The sequence below is a fragment of the Myxine glutinosa genome, chromosome 10, assembly GCF_964187855.1.
Source record: "Myxine glutinosa chromosome 10, kmMyxGlut1.1, whole genome shotgun sequence".
Classification (NCBI taxonomy): domain Eukaryota; kingdom Metazoa; phylum Chordata; class Myxini; order Myxiniformes; family Myxinidae; genus Myxine; species Myxine glutinosa.
In genome coordinates this window covers 41,609,760-41,629,141 of record NC_136270.1, presented here as the reverse complement: position 1 = coordinate 41,629,141, position 19,382 = coordinate 41,609,760, and the positions used below count along the sequence as shown (strand labels likewise).

The 19,382-nt window shown below is 45.3% G+C and overlaps 1 protein-coding gene across 6 annotated transcripts in view; it reads right to left on the bottom strand.

The window, feature by feature from the left end:
- The window catches only part of USP7 (ubiquitin specific peptidase 7), a 240,151-nt gene that overhangs the window by 66,145 nt on the left and 154,624 nt on the right, over positions 1-19,382 (bottom strand). For all 6 annotated transcript variants that reach the window (XM_068127513.2, XM_068127517.2, XM_068127516.2 and 3 more), the window contains exons 13-17: positions 15,064-15,220; positions 14,044-14,188; positions 11,541-11,671; positions 1,453-1,587; positions 389-490 (exon numbers count right to left, since the gene is read on the bottom strand). In XM_068127513.2, the coding sequence (XP_067983614.1) occupies positions 389-490; positions 1,453-1,587; positions 11,541-11,671; positions 14,044-14,188; positions 15,064-15,220 (670 nt within the window). The remainder of the gene's footprint in view (positions 1-388; positions 491-1,452; positions 1,588-11,540; positions 11,672-14,043; positions 14,189-15,063; positions 15,221-19,382) is intronic.

Genomic DNA, 19,382 nt, shown 5'->3' with positions numbered 1-19,382 from the left:
ATTTGTAGAATTTCAACAAAAGCCACATCACTGTTCATATTGGTAAATATTATTCCATCGTGTTTGGAAAAACTGGAAAATTTGGAAAAACAATATAGCCTATTTTACTCCCAGGGGTCCCAGGAATACCCACCCAAAATATCGTTGCGATCGGTTGAGCCGATTTTGCGATACCTTCAAACGGACGGACGGACATTTGGTGAATTATCGTAAGATGCCACAAGTTGCAAAACCAACTTAAGTACTATCTTTGTAATTACGTGTGTACCACACCCAATGCACATCGTTGTAGAAAATTCCTGCAACTTCTCCCCAGCAAAACGTCACAACAAACCATTGTAATTTATCAAACCACAAAGGCTTGTTTCAGGTGGAACCTCATGCTTACATGTCTGCCATTCTCCATCTCATAATCGAGCATGGCAGGCCTTCGGGTGCCGTTGCGACGAGCTTGCATCGGCCACAGGCGCATTTGGTCAGGGGCATAACCCTGGGAAAGAGCAAGGCGTGAGGATCAATGCAATTTTTTTTTTTTTTGAATACTGAATCGAGGCTCGTGAAAGAGCTAACATTTACTTCACAAACAAATCAACCAGACAAACAAAATATATAAAAAGAGGGAGCGGAAGACAAGATGGGGAGAGAAGGGGAAGCACACAAACACAACATTTGAGAGCAGGGAGATGTGTGGAAGGGAGAGGGCTTGGGGGGAGGAGGCGTGGGAAGGGGAGGGGGGGGGTGGGTGGGTGGGAGAAGTATAAACACAGTACACCAAGGACTTCCAGGAAAGAAGTTGGTATTTCAAAAAAGTGGATTTGGGGTGAAATTAGCGGGGGTAGAAAAGATCAAGGTTTTGGATGGGGGAAGATAAGAGATGGTAGTGAACAGAAAAAATGACTTAAACAACAGGAAAACCCTTTCCCGATTACTAACCCCACAGGATACACAGTTTTCATTCAAATAAAAACACCCGACATGTAAATGTATCAAGATCGCTTTCCGGTCCCGGCTTCCTCCACCCATGAATGAAATTATTTCTGCTCAGAGAGATGACCTCCAAAAGCCACAAGGATAGTTCTGGATTCGTCTCTTCCAACTGTTGTTGATTTCTTCCCGTGTCAACTGCAGCGTGTCATCAACCGCAAATCCGTTCCCGTGTATCCTCATGCGTCAATTCTGTGCTTTTTATACATTTCACGTGCGAGTCTCGACAGCGTTATCATGCATATGTCAGCCTCAGGTGTTGATGCTTTCCCTCTTTCCATCACACTGCGGTTTACCTTGCAGGCTACGAGGTTTCCTTCCTGGTTCCTCCTCCTGGATTTAATCACCTTGTTAGGTCCATGTGTTACCCTACATCTCCACTGTCAATGTATTACTTCCCAATGCCTCTTACATTTTTATTCCATGAACCTGGATTTGTACACATAAAAGTAATTAATTGTCATTTACCATGGTTTGTGACAGCGTCTGCATGAACTCATAAAGCGTACAGTTCTTGAGGACCTTGAAAACAGCATATTTCACCTTCTCTTCATCATACATATCATTCCCCTGGTGCCCACAGAACTGGTCCTCTGTAACTATCTGAAAGAGAGGGGTGTGATACAGAAAAAAGCGATAAATTCAAGCGGCATGTAATAAAATAAAATTTTGGGCTGTCGTATACTCATACAGGTTCCTTTTCTGTGGAAGAGGATTGTGAAATGTACATTCTGACAATGGGAGCATGAAAAAAGAAAATAGATGAACACTATGCTGACGTACTGAGAAAACTAGATACAGCAGCAAAGACCAGAAATGAAAACAAGGTTCGACTTACAGGTTTATATAAAAAGGTAATCTCAAAGAAGATAAGGGAAGACCAGAATGAATCGGTGGGTCTAAACCCCAACAACACCCTTCTACCCCACCCCATTGGTGATTTTTTTTTCAATGTTTTTTTTTTTCTACATACATTGTTTGATCATAATCAAGTTATTTGATAGAAATCCTGTGGTATATAAGGCAAGCAGACACACTGAAGACTGAACTCTCAAACCTGTCTCCATCCTCCAAATCCTGGTGGCATCTGGTCAAATCTGTTTCTGGTGTTTGTTCCCCCTCCATCCCCTCCCCTACCTCAAACGGCACCTGAAAAAGCTGAATGCCTCAACTCTGTGTTCGCCTCCAAATCTTGTGTCCCTAACCCATTGCTCTCTGCACCCACCTTACCCAGTCGTACCCAGCTGCTCCTGGACTCTGTGTCCTTCTCTCCTGACATTTATCAATTCTCTCTAAACCCATACATCACTTGTCCCATTACTTTACCAATTCTAATCCTCCAATTTATTTTGCCTTCTTAACTCCAGAGATGTCCCTACAGAGAACCAAACACGGTATCGCCATATAAGCTTTTCGAGATCGAAGCTTGCAGAGTGCTTGGCAAGTGGCTTTAGCATTCAGGCAAGCACTTCAACGAAATGGTGAACCAATTGCTTCACTGAATATAAGAGAAAGAGGGATCTTCTTCTTCTTTTTAAATACAGAAGTTTGTTTTGAAGGTGTTATGGCATTTTCAGAGCCGCAAGGCTCTATATATGCAACGTGCCCAGACATAACTGGGGTGAGCGAAGGAGCCTATATGTAATCTATAACACTGTATGGATTTCCTGCTCTCTTTTAAAAATCTCAGAACCGCCTTGTCGAGTCGGGAATGCTTCTGCCTCAAATGGTCGAAAATGTTCTGTATATCCAACATGTGAATCCCCACCTATTTAATACCTAAAAATAGACACAAACTGTATCCGTCATACAGAGGCAATGTTATTGTGGAGATACCAACCAACAACAAAAAAACAAAACACAAACACACACACAAACAAAAAACACGAGATCTCGCGAGATCTCGGAGACGGTGGGAGGGATTTTCGAAGCTCCACACGGTCTCCACGTTTTTCGAAGTTAAGTCTGTTCACAATTGTATTTTGTCGAAACTGTATTTATCTTTCGGTGTGTGAAGTTATTGTGTGCAACTTTGGTTGTTTCTCGGTGTTTATCTTTCATAAATTGATCGTCTGTTTGCCGTGTCGTGTCTTGAGGCCTTGTACAGTGTGCACTGTACAACCTTGAGGCTTTGTTTTTCTCTCAGCGGTCCGTCGTTTGTGATCCAATAACTTTCGTTCTCTGTATTCCCAGTCTTTTCACCCATAGCCTACTTCCTTGTGTAAATCTCAACTCAAAAAAAAACAAAAAACAAAAAACAAAAAAAAAAACATTTCCTTCTCTGTTCTCATTCGTTTATTCATTCTTATTCGTTCGTTCGTTCTTCGACCACGTGTTTCTCCCCCATTTCCCCAGATAGTTTTCACTCATTAACCTTCAATGTTTACACTTTCCCCTCAAGTTATGTATTCCGTCATATTTTATAACACCTTTTTCTTCTTCTTCTTTAAAAGGCTGCTTTCGACTTGCTCACCAAATCAATTCATCCCAAAAAAAATATCCATCTCCTATAGTGCCTTTTTTCTACATTCCCTAAACTCTCCTGCACTCCATCCTCCATCCAGCGTCCTTAAACGTATTTTTAACTCGAAGGTCACAAGAAACTCATTTTGCAATAAATGTTCGTTTCCCATAAATCGTACACTTTCAAAAATCCAATCTCACCCCTCCACTCCAAATCTTCCCCATAACCCCTCCCCTCCAAATCTTCCCCATCACCCCTCCCCTCCAAATCTTCCCCATCACCCATCCCTTTCAAATCTCCCCCCTTGCCCCCTCCCTCCTAAACTACCCCCTCACCCCTCCCCACCAAGACGCCCCCTCGCCCCTCCCCTCCTAGACTCCTGCCTCACCCCTCCCCTCCAAATCTCCCCCATATCCCATCCCTTTCAAATCCCTCCCCTTGTCCCTTCCCTCCCAAACTCCCCCCTCACCCCTCCCCTTCAAATCTCCCCACCCTCATTGCTTCTCAATTTCCCCCCTCTCACTCCCCCTCCTCAAAGCGTCCTCCCCGCTTCTTCCCCCTTCAAACTCTCACCTCCATCTCCCCCAACCTTCTGCCTCGCTCTTCCCCCTCCTCAAATAACACCTCATTGTGGCTCACCCAATCACCATCAAACCTTTTGTCCGCCCCATCCTTCCCTTTCTCCGAGCTATTCTGAAATCTCTGACACACCTTCAACAGCTCTCCCTATCTCTTCCACCTCTTCCACATCTTACCCTACCCCTCCTCCCCCCTGTTCTGTATCTGATGCTCCCCCTTCCTCTTCATTAACGGTATGGACCTCAAACATCCGGGGCCTTCGTTCAAACTTAACTGATCTCTCCATACAGGTTGCTTCTGTCAAACCAGACGTGATCTGCTTAACAGAAACTTTCCTCCTTTATGATGTCTCTGATTCCATAGTATCTCTCCCGGGCTACTCCCTCCTCCGGTATGATAGACCTGAGCCTCGTCCTGGAGGCGGGGTTGCTATCTTTATCAAAAACTCTCTTCCTCACTCGCCCTGCACTGCACTCTCTCCACCTCACCCCCAGGAATACCTCTGGCTACGGCTTCCCCTTCGCTCCCACCTCTTGTTCATATGTGTGTTGTACCGTCCACCAAACAGTGATGACTCCATCTACATCTCGCTGTCTGATGATATGGACCAACTTCTATCTACTCATCCCAACTCTCTCTTCCTCATATGTGGTGATTTCAATTGTCACCATGCCAGTTGGCTGGGTGTGGGTACCTCTCTCACCAGCCATGGCTCTTCAGCAAAGGACTTCTGCGACTCACTGGGACTGACACAATCTGTCAATTTCCCGACCCGGATCTCAGTCAACGGAACATCTTCTCTTCTGGACTTGGTTATGACTAACTTCCCTGAAAATGTCTGTTGCTCTTCTTCTGCTCCGATCGGATCATCTGATCATGTCCTTGTTAAAGTGGACATCTCTCTGACCATCCTCAGGGAGCCTGCTCAGCGTCGACGAGTCTGGCATTTCACTCAGGCCAACTGGCACGGTCTTCAAGCAGCCATCAATCATCTGGACTGGTCTCCCATCTCTACCACCTCTGACATCAACTCATCCTGGGAATTCTTCCAAAGTAAATTGCTCTCTCTCATGCACAGATTTATCCCATCTCGTCTTCAGTTGTCATACCCTTCCTCCCGTCCATGGTACACGGAATCTTGTGGTGAGGCTGTTGCCCAGAAACAACTTGCCTTCGTCTCCTGGAAAGCAAATCCAACGGAAGGAAACCTCATTTCCTTTCACAAAGCCCGAAACAAGTGTGTGTCCACCCTCAGGAGAGCCAGGAAACAATATCTCTCCGTTCTCAAGACCGAACTCTCTTATCTGTCTCCCTCTTCCAAATCCTGGTGGCGTCTGGTCAAATCCGTTTCTGGTGTTTGTTCCCCCTCCATCCCCTCCCTTACCTCAAACGGCTACACAGCTGACTCCGCACGTGAAAAAGCTGAATGCCTCAACTCTGTGTTTGCCTCTAAATCTTGTGTCCCAAACCCATCCCTCTCTGTACCCACCATACCCAGTCGTACCCTGCTGCTCCTGGACTCCGTGTCCTTTCCTCCTGACAAGGTGGAAAAGTTTCTGTCAACCCTCGACTCTGATTCTACAACTGGACCCGACGGCATCAGCCCACGGGTCCTAAAATCCTGCTCTGCTGCTCTATCTCACCCTCTCTCTGTTCTCTTCACCCTCTCTTTTGCTCAAGGTCAACTGCCATCTGCTTGGAAATCAGCCAACATCACCGCTTTGCACAAAAAAGGTGCAAAAACAGATCCTAGCAACTACAGACCAATCAGCCTTCTCCCAATTATCAGCAAAGTCATGGAATCCATCATTGCTTCGGATATGAAATCTTTCCTCTTCTCCAATGGCTTGATCTCTGATCATCAATTTGGTTTCAGACCAGGTCACTCTACTCTGGACATGCTGCTTCTGCTGTCTCAACAATGGATGGAGGTCCTCAATGCCAAACAGGAAATTAGAGCTGTCTCCCTCGACATATCACGTGCCTTCGACACGGTCTGGCACCCCGCTCTGCTCACCAAACTCTCCTCCTTTGGTATCCATGGAAATCTCCATGCATGGCTGGCGGACTTCCTCTCTAGTCGTCGTCAACGTGTGGCCCTGAATGGGTTTCTCTCATCTCCTCTTCCTGTTCAGGCTGGAGTTCCCCAAGGCAGTGTTCTGGGCCCCGTGCTTTTTCTGGTCTTCATCAATGATCTCTCTGACTCTCTCGAAAATCCTCTCTATCTCTTTGCTGATGACTCCACTCTCTGCCGCTCCATTCCTCTTCCCTCAGATCGGCAGTCTGCTGCCTCCTCACTCTCTGAAGACCTGGACAAAATCACAGACTGGTCAAACAAGTGGAACATGTCTTTCAATCCTGACAAATCTCACACTCTTACTATGTCTCTCTGAAAAGATCGACTGGACAACCCTCCCATCTACTTTCTCAACAATCCTCTCCAAGAAGTTCTGTCGCTCAAGATTTTGGGTCTCACTATCTGCCATGATCTTTCTTGGGAAAACCACATTTCGAAGCTGGCCTCCAAAGCCAGTCGCCGACTGGGCATCCTCCGTCGTGCGAAGTCCTTCCTCGGCACACCTGAGCTCCTCACCACATACAAGGCTTTCATCCGCAGCTCAATGGAATACTGTTCTCCCCTATGGGCCAGTGCTCCTGCCTCACACCTAGCTCGGCTTCACGCTGTTGAAACCAAAGCTTTCAGAATTATTGGAATCTCCCGCGATGAAGCTATCTCTGAGGGCCTTTCACTCACTCACCGCAGGCAGGTAGGTGGTCTTTCTGTCTTCTACCGACTCCTCTCCGGCCTTGCACCCCCAGCTCTCTCTGTGCTCTGTCCCCCAAATATTCCTACAGGTCGCACAAGATCTGCCAGCAACCCTCTGATGGTTAAACTGCCGAAATCTCGGCTCTCTGCTCACCTTCACTCTTTCATTCCTCTTTTCTCCCGCCTCTGGAACAAACTCCCTCACTCCCTTCAATCCCACTCCTCCCTCCAGGTCTTTAAAACAGCTGTTCACCACCATCTCTTATCTTCCCCCATCCAAAACCTTGATCTTTTCTACCCCCGCTAATTCACCCCAGATCCACCTTGTTTGAAATTCCAACTTCTTTCCTGGAAGTCCTGGCAGTGTCCATATGTTTTATACCTCTCCCACCGCCCCCTTCCCATGCCCCCCCCCCAAAGCCCTCGCCCTCTCTCAGATCTCTCGATGTCTCCATGTCTCTCGGTCCCTGCTCTCAAATGTTGTGTTTGTGTCCTTCCCCCTCTCTCCCCATCTTGTCTACCGCTCCCGATGTTATATGTTTTATGTGTCGGTTTGTCTTTCTGTGTGATTAATGTTCGCTCTTTCACGAGCCTCGATCTTGTATACAAAAAAAAAACAAACAAACAAACAAACACACACACACAAAAACACACACACACACACACAAACACACACACACACAAAAACACACACACACACAAAAACACACACACAAAAACACACACACAAAAACACACACACAAAAACACACACACACACACACACACACATAAAACACACACACACACACACACACACACACATAAAACACACACACAAACACACGTCTGTTATTATATTATGGCTATTATTATTGTCCCCCGTCGCACCGCGGAGCGAAAGGGGGACTATGGTTTTCCCCTCCGTCTGTGTGTGCGTCCGTGCGTGCATGCGTACGTGCACTGCAATATCTTTATAAAAGTAAGCGAAGGACCGAATTCTAATTTGGTGTGTGGGTGTAACTAGGCATATGGAAGAACCCTATTGAAAATTAGGTCGCCACGTCAAAATCCAAGATGGCCGCCTGGCGTCTTCCACTTTGTCAACTCGCATCACTTCACCGACGGGGGACCAAGGCGTAACGCTTGTGTCTTTTATTAGTATAGATGTCTGGTAACAGTTTTTATTTATTTTTACCGATGTGTACTTGAATATAACTGCCATTAATTAATAAAAAAATATATATATCACAGGTAAAAGTGAAATATATTATGTGAAGTTGCAATGCCAGAAATAAATCACCTGCTTATTCCATTAACTCTTAGGAGAAAAATTGCTTTGATTTCCGGCATTTCAACAGCTGTCGCACTTTTATTTCAGGAACGCAGCCCCGATGTAAACCGGGGACTTACTATATTGCTCTGTGGAAATTTTCTTCTTGAAGAAATATCAAGATCTTGGTAAAAGTTATGACTTTGATATTCACCATACAACCAAGAAGAGTGGATAAGTCAGGTGATACAACTCAGCAACGATTAAAGCCCCCTTTCTCCTTCATCCTAATTAATTCGTTTCAAATTTACATTCCTCTCGAGATGAACCAAATTTGAGATAAATTAGTGAAAACCCATCAAATGGCAGAAATGTGGTAACTTTAGCAGAATATATATCTTCTACATATATAAAAGAAAGTTTTTGTTTGTTTGTTTGTTACTTGTCGGAAAAGATTCCGGCAAGTATGTTGATCGGTTGGTTTGTTACTTGCCGGAAAAGATTCCGGCAAGTATGTTAATCGGTTGGTTTGTCAGTCTGTAGCACTACGTCTACACCGTTGCATGTAGAATCGCGAAACTTTTGCACACGTATTTGTCTTGCCCTGGAATAGACTGTGCCCAATTGATGACGTCATCGGTCACGTGGTTCGGCCGCCATCTTGGAAAAACCGAAAAACTTTGCACCTCTATATCTCCGAAAGTGCTGAAAAGAAAACATTGAGACATGGCTCTTTGTAAAGAACTCTCCATGGGGAATAAAATATGTTAATGATGACATCATCAGTCACGTGGTTCGGCCGCCATCTTGGAAAAACCGAAAAACTTTGCACGTCCATATCTCCGAAAGTGCTGAATAGAAAGAATTGAGACATGGCTCATTGTAAAGAACTCTCCATGGGGAATAAGATATGTTAATGATGACGTCATCAGTCACGTGGTTCAGCCGCCATCTTGGAAAAACCAAAAACCTTTGCACCTCCATATCTCCAAAAGTGCTGAATAGAAAAAATTGAGACATGGCTCATTGTAAAGAACTCTCCATGTGGAATAAAATATGTTAACGATGATGCCATCGGTCACGTGGTTCGGCCGCCATATTTGTCCTAAATGGCCGATAAAAAAGTAAATTCCGGCAAGTCCTCGGTCTCTGACCGATTTTTCATCTGTTTGTCTGTCTGTCTGTGCGCAGCACTACGTCTACACCGTTGCACATAGAATCGCCAAACTTTACACACATATTTGTCTTGCCCTGGAATAGACTGTGCCCAATTTGTAACTCGCTCGGCCCAAGGCCGCCATTATGACGTCATAATTTGATAATTCGACAAGTACAAAACTTCATCCAATCAAGATGCAATTTCTTGAGTGCCATGTCGGCATAAACCGGTGGAGAAAAAAATAATTATGACGTCATTGGTCACGTGGCTCTGCCGCCATCTTGGAAAAACCGAAAAACTGGAAAACTTTGCACCTCTATATCTCTGAAAGTGCTGAATAGAAAAAATTGAGACATGGCTCATGGAAAGAACTCTCCATGGGGAATAAAATATGTTAATGATGATGTCATAGGTGCCTCCAATATGACGTCATAATTCGACAAGTACAAAACTTCATCCGATCAGGATAAAATTTCTTGAGCATAATGGAGGAATAAATTAGTTTAGAAAACAAATAATGATGAAGTCATCAGACACGTGGTTCGGCCGCCATATTTGTCCAACATGGCAGATAAAAAAGTACATTCCGGCAAGTCCTCGGTCTCTGACCGATTTTTCATTTGTTTGTTTGTTTGTTTGTCTGCATGCGCTAATCTCCTAAACGGTGAAAGATAGGAGGAAACCTCTAACACAAAAATGTCGGGCCGGGCCCCGGGAAGGTTTTAGGCTAGGTGGCGAGGCCGGTCGAGGACGCCTCGGCCGGGCTGGGCCCATTTCGCAATTAAAAGCTGAGCTGAATTATAGTAGTCAATCTTCTACGGCCGCGAGTAAAAGCTGAATTATCCTAGTAAATTCATTCAAAAAGAACCAAAAATGTCGGGACGGGCCCCGGGAAGGTTATAGGCTCGGTGGTGAGGCCGGTCAAAGCTGCCTCGGCCGGGCTGGGCCCATTTCGCAATTAAAAGCTGAGCTGAATTATAGCAGTCAATCTTCTACGGCCGTGAGTAAAAGCTCAATTATCGTAGTCAATCTTCTACCGCCACAAGTAAAAGCTGAATTATAGTAGTAAATTCATTCAAAAAGAACCCCGGCAACGCCGGGTGCTTTCGACGATATTTGTAATTGCATATATTTGCAATTCTGAGTAATTTTCCTAATTTTCCGAGTAATTAAATTCCAAATTTGGGGGTGTCTTCTGATGCCTCAGGGAGATGGATGCCCCTGCGTTGCATAACCCCAGGTCACCTGTGGGCAAGGTTACTTTACACACAGCCTCCCTTACCTGTCAGCCTCCCTTACCAGGGTTACGGTCCGCAGCTCTGCGGTTTAAATGGCAGATGGCTCTGCACATCTGGTGGATGAGAGTCTAGTCGACTGCAACAGCACAGGCGGAAGAGGGTGAATTCCCCAATGGCCAACAGAGGGACGGAGAGGAGTGGCGACCCCCTGTCTATACCAGCCATAGAAAGGCAATATGATGGCAAACACGCCATCATTGCCGGAGGAGACTCGACATCATCAAATTCCAAATTAAGTGCTGGTTAAACCTGCTTACCGCGAAGCATAAATGCTCAGATGGTAATGATCCACTACACCTGCAAAGTTTGATTCCATCAAGCATAAAGTTTGGGTTCAAAAATCATTCGCCAGCAATGAAAATAACTTAACCTAATCTGGAAAGGAAAATGAGCAAGCAACAACTTTTATTTTTTTTTCAACATAACCACACTTTTTTTTGAAGCTCGTCAGGAGCTCAATGGTGTTCTGCTCTCTGCTACTGTCCTCTTGCATCACATCTGTCTCTCCTAGATTCTGCAGAATGTAAGCGCTCTCAACATTATTGGAATCTCCGGTGATGAGGCCAAAGCACATTGTCTGTTGCTTTCACATTGCAGATTGGTTGGTGTCTGCTATTAAATAATCTGCCAATATTTCTCCCTCTGCTCTATCAGACCTCTGACTGGCCCCGGCAACTCCAGGATGCACGCATTCTTCCAGCAAACCCCTATGGTTAAACTTCCAAAATCCAAGCTGACTGCACACCTTAATTCTTATTCCTCGCTTCTCTAACTTCCAGAGGCTCTTCTGTCTCACTCTTCCCTCCAAGACTTCAATTCAATCAAGCAGTGCACCGCAACTAATTTCATCGCCAATTCTGACCCATGACCTTTATTAGCCCCATCAACTGAACCATCTTACTTGCTGGTTGCAGTCCCCCCACTCTTCCCTGAACATTTATTGCAATGACGTTTGTCCCACGGCCAGATAAACCTTGCTCTTCATTCAATAAATCTTGCCCCTGTAAAGGAAAAAGAAATGCATGGCCACAGCTTACCTGCACTTGCATGTACAGGTGAGCCTCCTGCCGCTCCTTGCGCTTTTGTGCCTCGATTCTCTTTTCTTCCTGTAACCGCTCAATCAGCTGTGGAGGGATGTCTGAATCCAAGGTGGAGTGCAACACGTAATCTGTGAGTGATGGTGGGGATACGTGCAAAGTTTGTATTCCTGCATATAGGACAACGTCAAGCAGCACAGGATGCATACTATATTTAACATTTGAGACATTGAAGAGTTGCTATGTACCTGGTTAAACATAGTGGTTTGTTGTCTTTTTACAATATCTCTTTTGTAAATGCAACGTCCCAGCAGGATAAGAATTTTATCAGTCAAATTTTCTTTAATAAAACAGTGGAGATGTCTCTCCATTGTCACCCTTAACAACTGCATTTCTCAATCTCCAGTCCATCGGTGTAATTTGTTGTAGGTTAGCCAACCTACCTCATCTACCACCTTTTAAACGAGAACGGCACTCTGACGTCGCAACTTCGACCGATATGCCTCCGCCCACATTATTATATCATTATACATACACATACCATGTTTAACTAGAACGGCACTCGGTAGAGAGTGAACATCCGCTAGGTGAACAGTTTACGTTTTGTATCCTAGAGTAGACCAGAAAATCATGATACAGAATCACATTCAATCAAAATCATCCGTCCAAAAAGTTTTGAGATATCCTGCAATATATCGTTTTTGGCCCAATCTCCCAACGGTGAAGAATCAATTTTAAAATTCTACGAGCTGGATCCGGATCCAGAACTTCACCAAAATAGAATTGATTCTTCCTTGTCCACCAAGTTCCGTCCAAATCCATCTATAACTTTTTGAGATATCCTGCTAAATGTTGGTTTTAGCCCCATCTCTCAATTGTGAAGAATCACATAAAAAATTAAATAATCCTCATATCCGAATTAATATTCAGGTTTTCACCAAAATCGAATCGATTAGTCCTTGTCACACACACAACCTCTCCACCAAGTTTTGTCCAAATCTTTCCACAACTTTTTGAGATATCCTGCGATGTATCGTTTTTAGCCCCATCTCCCAATGGTGAAGAATTACTTTTAAAATTCTAGTAGCCGGATCCTAGTAGCTGGATCTTCACCAAAATCTAATCATTTCGTCCTTGTCACATACGCTACCTCTCTGCCAAATTTCGTCTGAATCTGTCCACAACCTTTTAAGATATCTTGTTCACAAACAGAAAGACAGACAGACAGGGGTGAAAACATAACCTCCATCCACCTTTGGTGGCGGTGGTAATAAATCCCTTCAGCTGTTCTCAAGTGTCCCATTTTTACCTTCTATGACCTTAAATACCGAAATCCAATATGTTCGTCTTTGCATCATGGAGATTTGCAAAGTAAAAATTTCTAAAAACATGTTTTCACTTTGTAAATATGGGGATCACAAGTGCAGTGCATAATAATGAGGTATACCGTGTACCCCGCCCTCTCTCTATTCCACAGATCTCCCGATGTCCCTGTTCGCCACTGTTGTTGTGCTTCCATCTCACTCTCCACCCTCTTGTCTCCCGCTCCCTTTATTATGTTTCATGTGTGCTTCTGTTTATGTTTATGCTTTTGTGTTGTATGTGTTAGCTCTTACATGGAACGAGCCTCGACTTTGTATACAAAAAAATAAAAAATTCCCCTGCGTTTCTTGCCAAGTTGACATTTTCTGAGGAGGCAACATTTACATCAGTGGTAAAGTCAAACATCACAATTACCACATTTGCTGCCCGAACTACGATGATCAAGTGCTTCACATACAACATTGTACCAGCAAGACTAGGCTCTCTGCCAATATGTTTCAAATGGGCGAAAGTTCTCAAACGATTTCTTCCCAGACAAGTGGATCGCTAGAGGTGAACCAATTGCTTGCTTACGTCGTTCGCCTGAACTATCCCCATTGGACTAAATTTTATGGGGCAATGTAAAACTGTTTACTCATCAAAACCACGTTCCTTGGATGAAATTAGGGCTCCAATCACAAGTGCAATTTATGCAATTACTCGGCAGTAACTGGAGAATGTTTTCAACAAGTTGGGAAATCGGATTGAACGATGTATTACGAAGGATGGAGGTTATGTTGAAGGCCAAAAATTTGAACTTGAACAGCATTGATTAACTTTATGAATTATGTTTTCATGCACCATTTATGGTTTGTTTCTATTGTGTATGCATCAAAAGTAATAAAAGTTCAAAGTTGAACAAGGATTTTATGGATACCCTGTATAAACTTACATAGCCATTATTCCATACAATGAAGAAATATTATATTCCGATTTAGGAACGAAAAACATTGGGGTCAGTATGTTGGGTTATTTTTTCCAATTGTTATTAGTTATCAGGTGCTGTGATGGAATAACTAATTGCGAAAGTAACAAAAAGCCCAGCGACATTGACTCTGCTTTCGATCACACACAGAAGACACTCCATCAGGTCAACTTGCACGTGAGGGAGATGAAGCACCAGATGCAGCCGAGAACTCACCGAGTGTGTTCTCATTTATGTAGACGAGCATATAGGCGTTGGTGCAATGCCGCACGGAGAAATCATCATCCAAGCCACCAAAGTTGTGCTCGATGGCCTCTTTATTTGTGCATCGAGACACCACATCATCATCAAACTTGCACCACTGCAGGGCACATGGGGAACTGTATAAGGAAGCAGACATTGCTACATTCCAAAACACCTTTATAACATCGTTGCACTCAATGTGAGTTTTTCGTTTGGAGAAACATAGGACCAAAGATGATATTTGCAAGGTATTTTAACCCTAAATAGGATTATAACAAAACTGTGTTATTGAAGAGAAAGTGTGAAGATGGAGGCATAGGAAACTGAAAAGTCTTCTACCGACTCCTCTCCGGCCTTGCTCCCCCAGCTCTCTCTGTGCTCTGTCCCCCAAATATTCCTACAGGTCGCACAAGATCTGCCAGCAACCCTCTGATGGTTAAACTGCCGAAATCTCGGCTCTCTGCTCACCTTCACTCTTTCATTCCTCTTTTCTCCCGCCTGTGGAACAAACTCCCACACTCCCTTCAATCCCTCTCCTCCCTCCAGGTCTTTAAAACAGCTGTTCACCACCATCTCTTATCTTCCCCCATCCATAACCTTGATCTTTTCTACCCCCACTAATTCACCCCAGATCCACCTTGTTTGAAATTCCAACTTATTTCCTGGAAATCCTGGCAGTGTCCATATGTTTATACCTCTCCCACCCTCCCCTTCACATGCCTCCCCCCGAAAGCCCTCTCCCTCCCACAGATCTCTCGATGTCTCCATGTCTCTCGGTCCCTGCTCTCAAATGTTGTGTTTGTGTCCTTCCCCCTCTCTTCCCATCTTGTCTACCGCTCCCGATGTTATTTGTTTTATGTGTCTGTTTGTCTTTCTGTGTGATTAATGTTCGCTCTTTCACGAGCCTCGATCTTGTATACAAAAAAAAAAGAAAAAAAAAAAAAAAAAAAAAGTGACGAGGGGAAAAAAAAAAAAAAGTTGGAAAAACCATACTTTTCCATCACCACAAGGGTTGAGGTAAACCACGTAGTGCCCCCCGTGGTTGTCTCCGCTGTGCACCAGCACAGCGTGAAGGATGTATGAGGCAGGCTCAGAAGCATCTGTTTTTTGAAGAAATTCGTCCAGAAGCAACGCCTCAGGAAATTCAAACCTGACATCAATCAGAAAGAACGCGCCAAGTCAGGTTGGAGTGAGAGAAACTATTTTCACAAAAGATTTGCTGCAGAAAAAATGGGAGTAAGTTAAGTAGCAATGAACTTGAGAGGGGAAGGGAAGACAAGGGTGAGGGGGAATTCTGGTTGAAAGCCTCAATAGCTTCTCGATAGATGATAAATGGACATTATATTATGTCACAATTTTAACTTGTCACTAGCCTTCCCTTCCTCCTCCCAATGATTAAACTTGAAGACGTCCTATCACTTTAAACAGCCAACACGCAAAACTCTGCTGGGTTCACAATTCAAACTCCCCCCTCACCCATCCCTTTCAAATCTCCCCCCTTGCCCCTCCCCTCCTAAACTCCCCCCTCGCCCCTCCCCTCCTAAACTTCCCCCTCCCCTCCTAAACTACCCCCTCACCCTCCCCTCCTGAACTCCACCCTCACCCCTCCCCTCCAAAACTCCACCATCACCCCTCCCCTTCAAATCTCCCCACCCCTCCTATTTTCTCCAATTCTCCCCTCTCACGCCTCCTCAACAAAGCGTCCTCCACACTTCCCCTCCCTTCCAACTCTCACCTCCATCTCCTCCAACCTTCTTCCTCGCTCTGCCCCCCCCCCCCTTAAAACAACACCTCACATTTTGTCCTCATCCTTCCCTTTCTCCTAGCTCTTCTGAAATCGCTGACACTATCAACAGCTCTCCCTACCTCCTCCTCCTCTTCCTCATCTTACCCTACCCCTCCCCTGTCCTGTATCCGATGCTCCCCCTTCCTTTTCCTTAACGGTATGGACCTCAAAAATCCAGGGCCGTCGCTCAAACCCGATTGACCTCTCGATACATGTTGCTTCTGACAAACCAGACATAATCTGCTGAACAGAAACTTTCCTCCTTCAAGATGTCTCCGATTCCTTAATATCTCTCCCTGGTTGCTCCCTCCTCCGGTATGATAGACCTGAGCCTCATCCTGGAGATGGGGTTGCTATCTTTATCAAAAAATCTCTTCCTCACTCTCCCAGCACTGCCCTCTCTCCAGCTCACCCCCAGAAGTACCTCTGGCTACGGCTTCCCCTTCACTCCCACCTTTTGTTCATATGTGTTCTGTACCGTCCACCAAACAGTGATGACTCCATCTACATCTCGCTGTCTGATAATATGGACCAACTTCTATCAACCCATCCCAACTCTCTCTTCCTCATATGTGGTGATTTCAACTGTCATCATGCCAGCTGGCTGGGTGTGCGTACCTCTCTCATCAGCCATGGCACCTCAGCAAAGGACTTCTGCGACCAACTGGGACTGAAACAATCTGTCAATTTCCAGACCCGTTTCTCATTCAACGGAGTATCTTTTCTTCTAGACTTGGTTATGACAAACTTCCCTGCAAATGTCTGCTGCTCTTCTTCTGCTCCAATCGGTTCATCTGACCATATGCTTGATAAAGTGGATATCTCTCTGGCCATTCTCAGAGAGCCTCCTCAGCGTCGACAAGTCCGGCCAACTGGCACGGTCTTCAAGCAGTCATCAATCATCTGGACTGGTCTCCCATCTCTACCGCTTCTGACATCAACTCATCCTGGGAATTCTACTAAAGTAAATTATTGCTCTCTCTCATGCACAGATTTATCCCATCTCATCTGCAGTTGTCCTACCCTTCCTCCCGTCCATGGTACAATCTTGTGGTGAGGCAGTTGCCCTGAAACATCTTGCCTTCGCCTCCTGGAAGGCAAATCCAAAGGAAGGCAACCTCATTTCCTTTCACAAAGCCCGGAACAAGTGTGTGTCCATCCTCAGGAGAGCCAGGAAACAATATCTCGTGACTCTCAAGACAGAACTCTCAAACCTGTCTCCCTCTTCCAAATCCTGGAGCTGTCTGATCAAATCTGTGGTTTTACCTCAAATCTGTGGTATTTTAGGACCCGTGGTCAAATCAAAACCTCCCTTACCTCAAACAGTTACACAGCTGACTCCGCACGTGAAAAAGCTGAAGGCCTCAACTCTGTGTTTGCCTCAAAATATTGGGTCCCAAACCCGTCTCTCTCTGTACCCACCGTACCCAGTCGTACACAGCTGTTCCTGGGCTTTGTGTCCTTCTCTCCTGACAAGGTGGACAAGTTTCTGTCAATCCTCGACTCAGGTTCTGCAACTGGACCAGATGGCATCAGCCCACGGGTCCTAAAATCCTGCTCTTCCGCTCTTTCTCACTGTCTCTCTGTTCTCTTCACCCTCTCTTTTGCTCAAGGTAAGCTGCCATCAGCTTGAAAATCAGCCAACATTACCGCTATACACAAAAAAGGTTCAAAAACAGATCCTTGCAACTACAGACCAATCAGCCTGCTCCCAATTATCAGCAAAGTCATGGAAACCATCATTGCTTCAGATATCAATTCCTTCCTTTTCTGCAATGGCTTAATCTCTGATCAATCTGGTTTCAGACCAGGTCACTCTACCCTGGACATGCTGCTTCTGCTGTCTCAACAATGGATGGAGGTCCTCAATGTCAAACAGGAAATTAGAGCCGTCTCCCTTGACATATCACATGCCTTCAAAATGGTCTGGCAGCATGCTCTGCTCACCAAACTCTCCTTCTATGGTATCCATGGACATCTCCACGCATGGCTTGGCGACTTTCTCTCTGGTCGTAATCAACGTGTGGCCCTGAATGGATTTCTCTCATCTTCCCTTCCTGTTCACGCTGGAGTTCACCAAAACAGTGTTGTGGGCCTTGGGCTTTTTCTGGTCTTCATCAATGATCTCTCCGACTCTCTGGAAAATCCTCTCTATCTCTTTGCTGATGACACCACTCTCTGCTGCTCCATTCCTCATCCCTCAGATCGGCAGTCTGCAGCCTCCTCACTCTCTGCAGACCTGGACAAAATCACTGACTGGTCAAACAAGTGGAACATGTCTTTCAATCCAGACAAATCTCACACTCTCACTATGTCTCTCCGAAAAGACCGACTGGAAAACCTTCCCATCTACTTTCTCAACAATCCGCTCCAATAAGTTGTCACTCAAGCTCTTGGGTCTCACTATCTGCCATGATCTTTCCTGGGAAAACCACATTTCCAAGCTGGCCTCCAAAGCCAGTCGCCGACTGGGCATCCTCCGTCGTGCGAAGTCCTTCCTTGGCACACCTGAGCTCCTCACCACATACAAGGCTTTCATCCGCAGCTCAATGGAATACTGCTCTCCCCTGTGGGCTGGTGCTCCTGCCTCACACCGAGCTCGGCTTCACGCTGTTGAAACCAAAGCTTTCAGGATCATTGGAATCTCCCGCGATGAAGCAAACTCCGAGGCCCTTTCACTCACTCACCGCAGGCAGGTTGTGGTCCTTCTGTCTTCTACCGACTCCTCTCCGGCCTAGCCCCCCCCCCCCCCAGCTCTGTCTGTGCTGTCCCCCAAATACTTTGACAGGTCACGCAAGATCTGCCAGCAACCCTCTTCTGGTGAAACTGCCAAAATCAAGACTCTCTGCAAACCTTCACTCTTTCATTCCTCTTTTCTCCCGCCTCTGGAACAAACTCCCTCAGTCTCTTCAATCCCACTCCTCCCTCCAGGTCTTCAAAACAGCTGTTCACCACCATCTCTTATCTTCCCCCATCCAAAACCTTGATCTTTTCTACCCCCGTTAATTCACCCCAGATCCACTTTTTTGAGATACCAACTTCTTTCCTGGAAGTCCTAGCAGTGTCCATGAGTTTTATACCTCTCCCACCCTCCACCCCCCTTCCCACGCCTCAAGCCCTCTCCCTCCCACAGATCTCCTGATGTCCCTGCTCTCAAATGTTGTACTTGTGTGTTTCCCCCTCTCTCCCCATCTTGTCTCCCACTCCCTTTATTATATATTTTTTATGTGTCCGTTTGTTTTTTTGTGATTAATGTTAGCTCTGACACAAGCCTCGATCTTGTATGCAAAAAAAAAAAGAAAAAAAAAGAAGAAGAAATCTTCAGTGAAACTTTGCTGCACATTTTGCTCGATGAGAAATCGCTCCAATGCATGAGAAGCAATAATCTTCTCGGGAAAGGTGAAACAGACTGTCCATGGGTGCGCTCTTAATGGCTTTAGCATTAAATCTCAAAGCAGATGTGTATGGCACCATACAATCTCACATCGCAGGAAGGTTCAGGACTTTGATAAGACTACACACATCA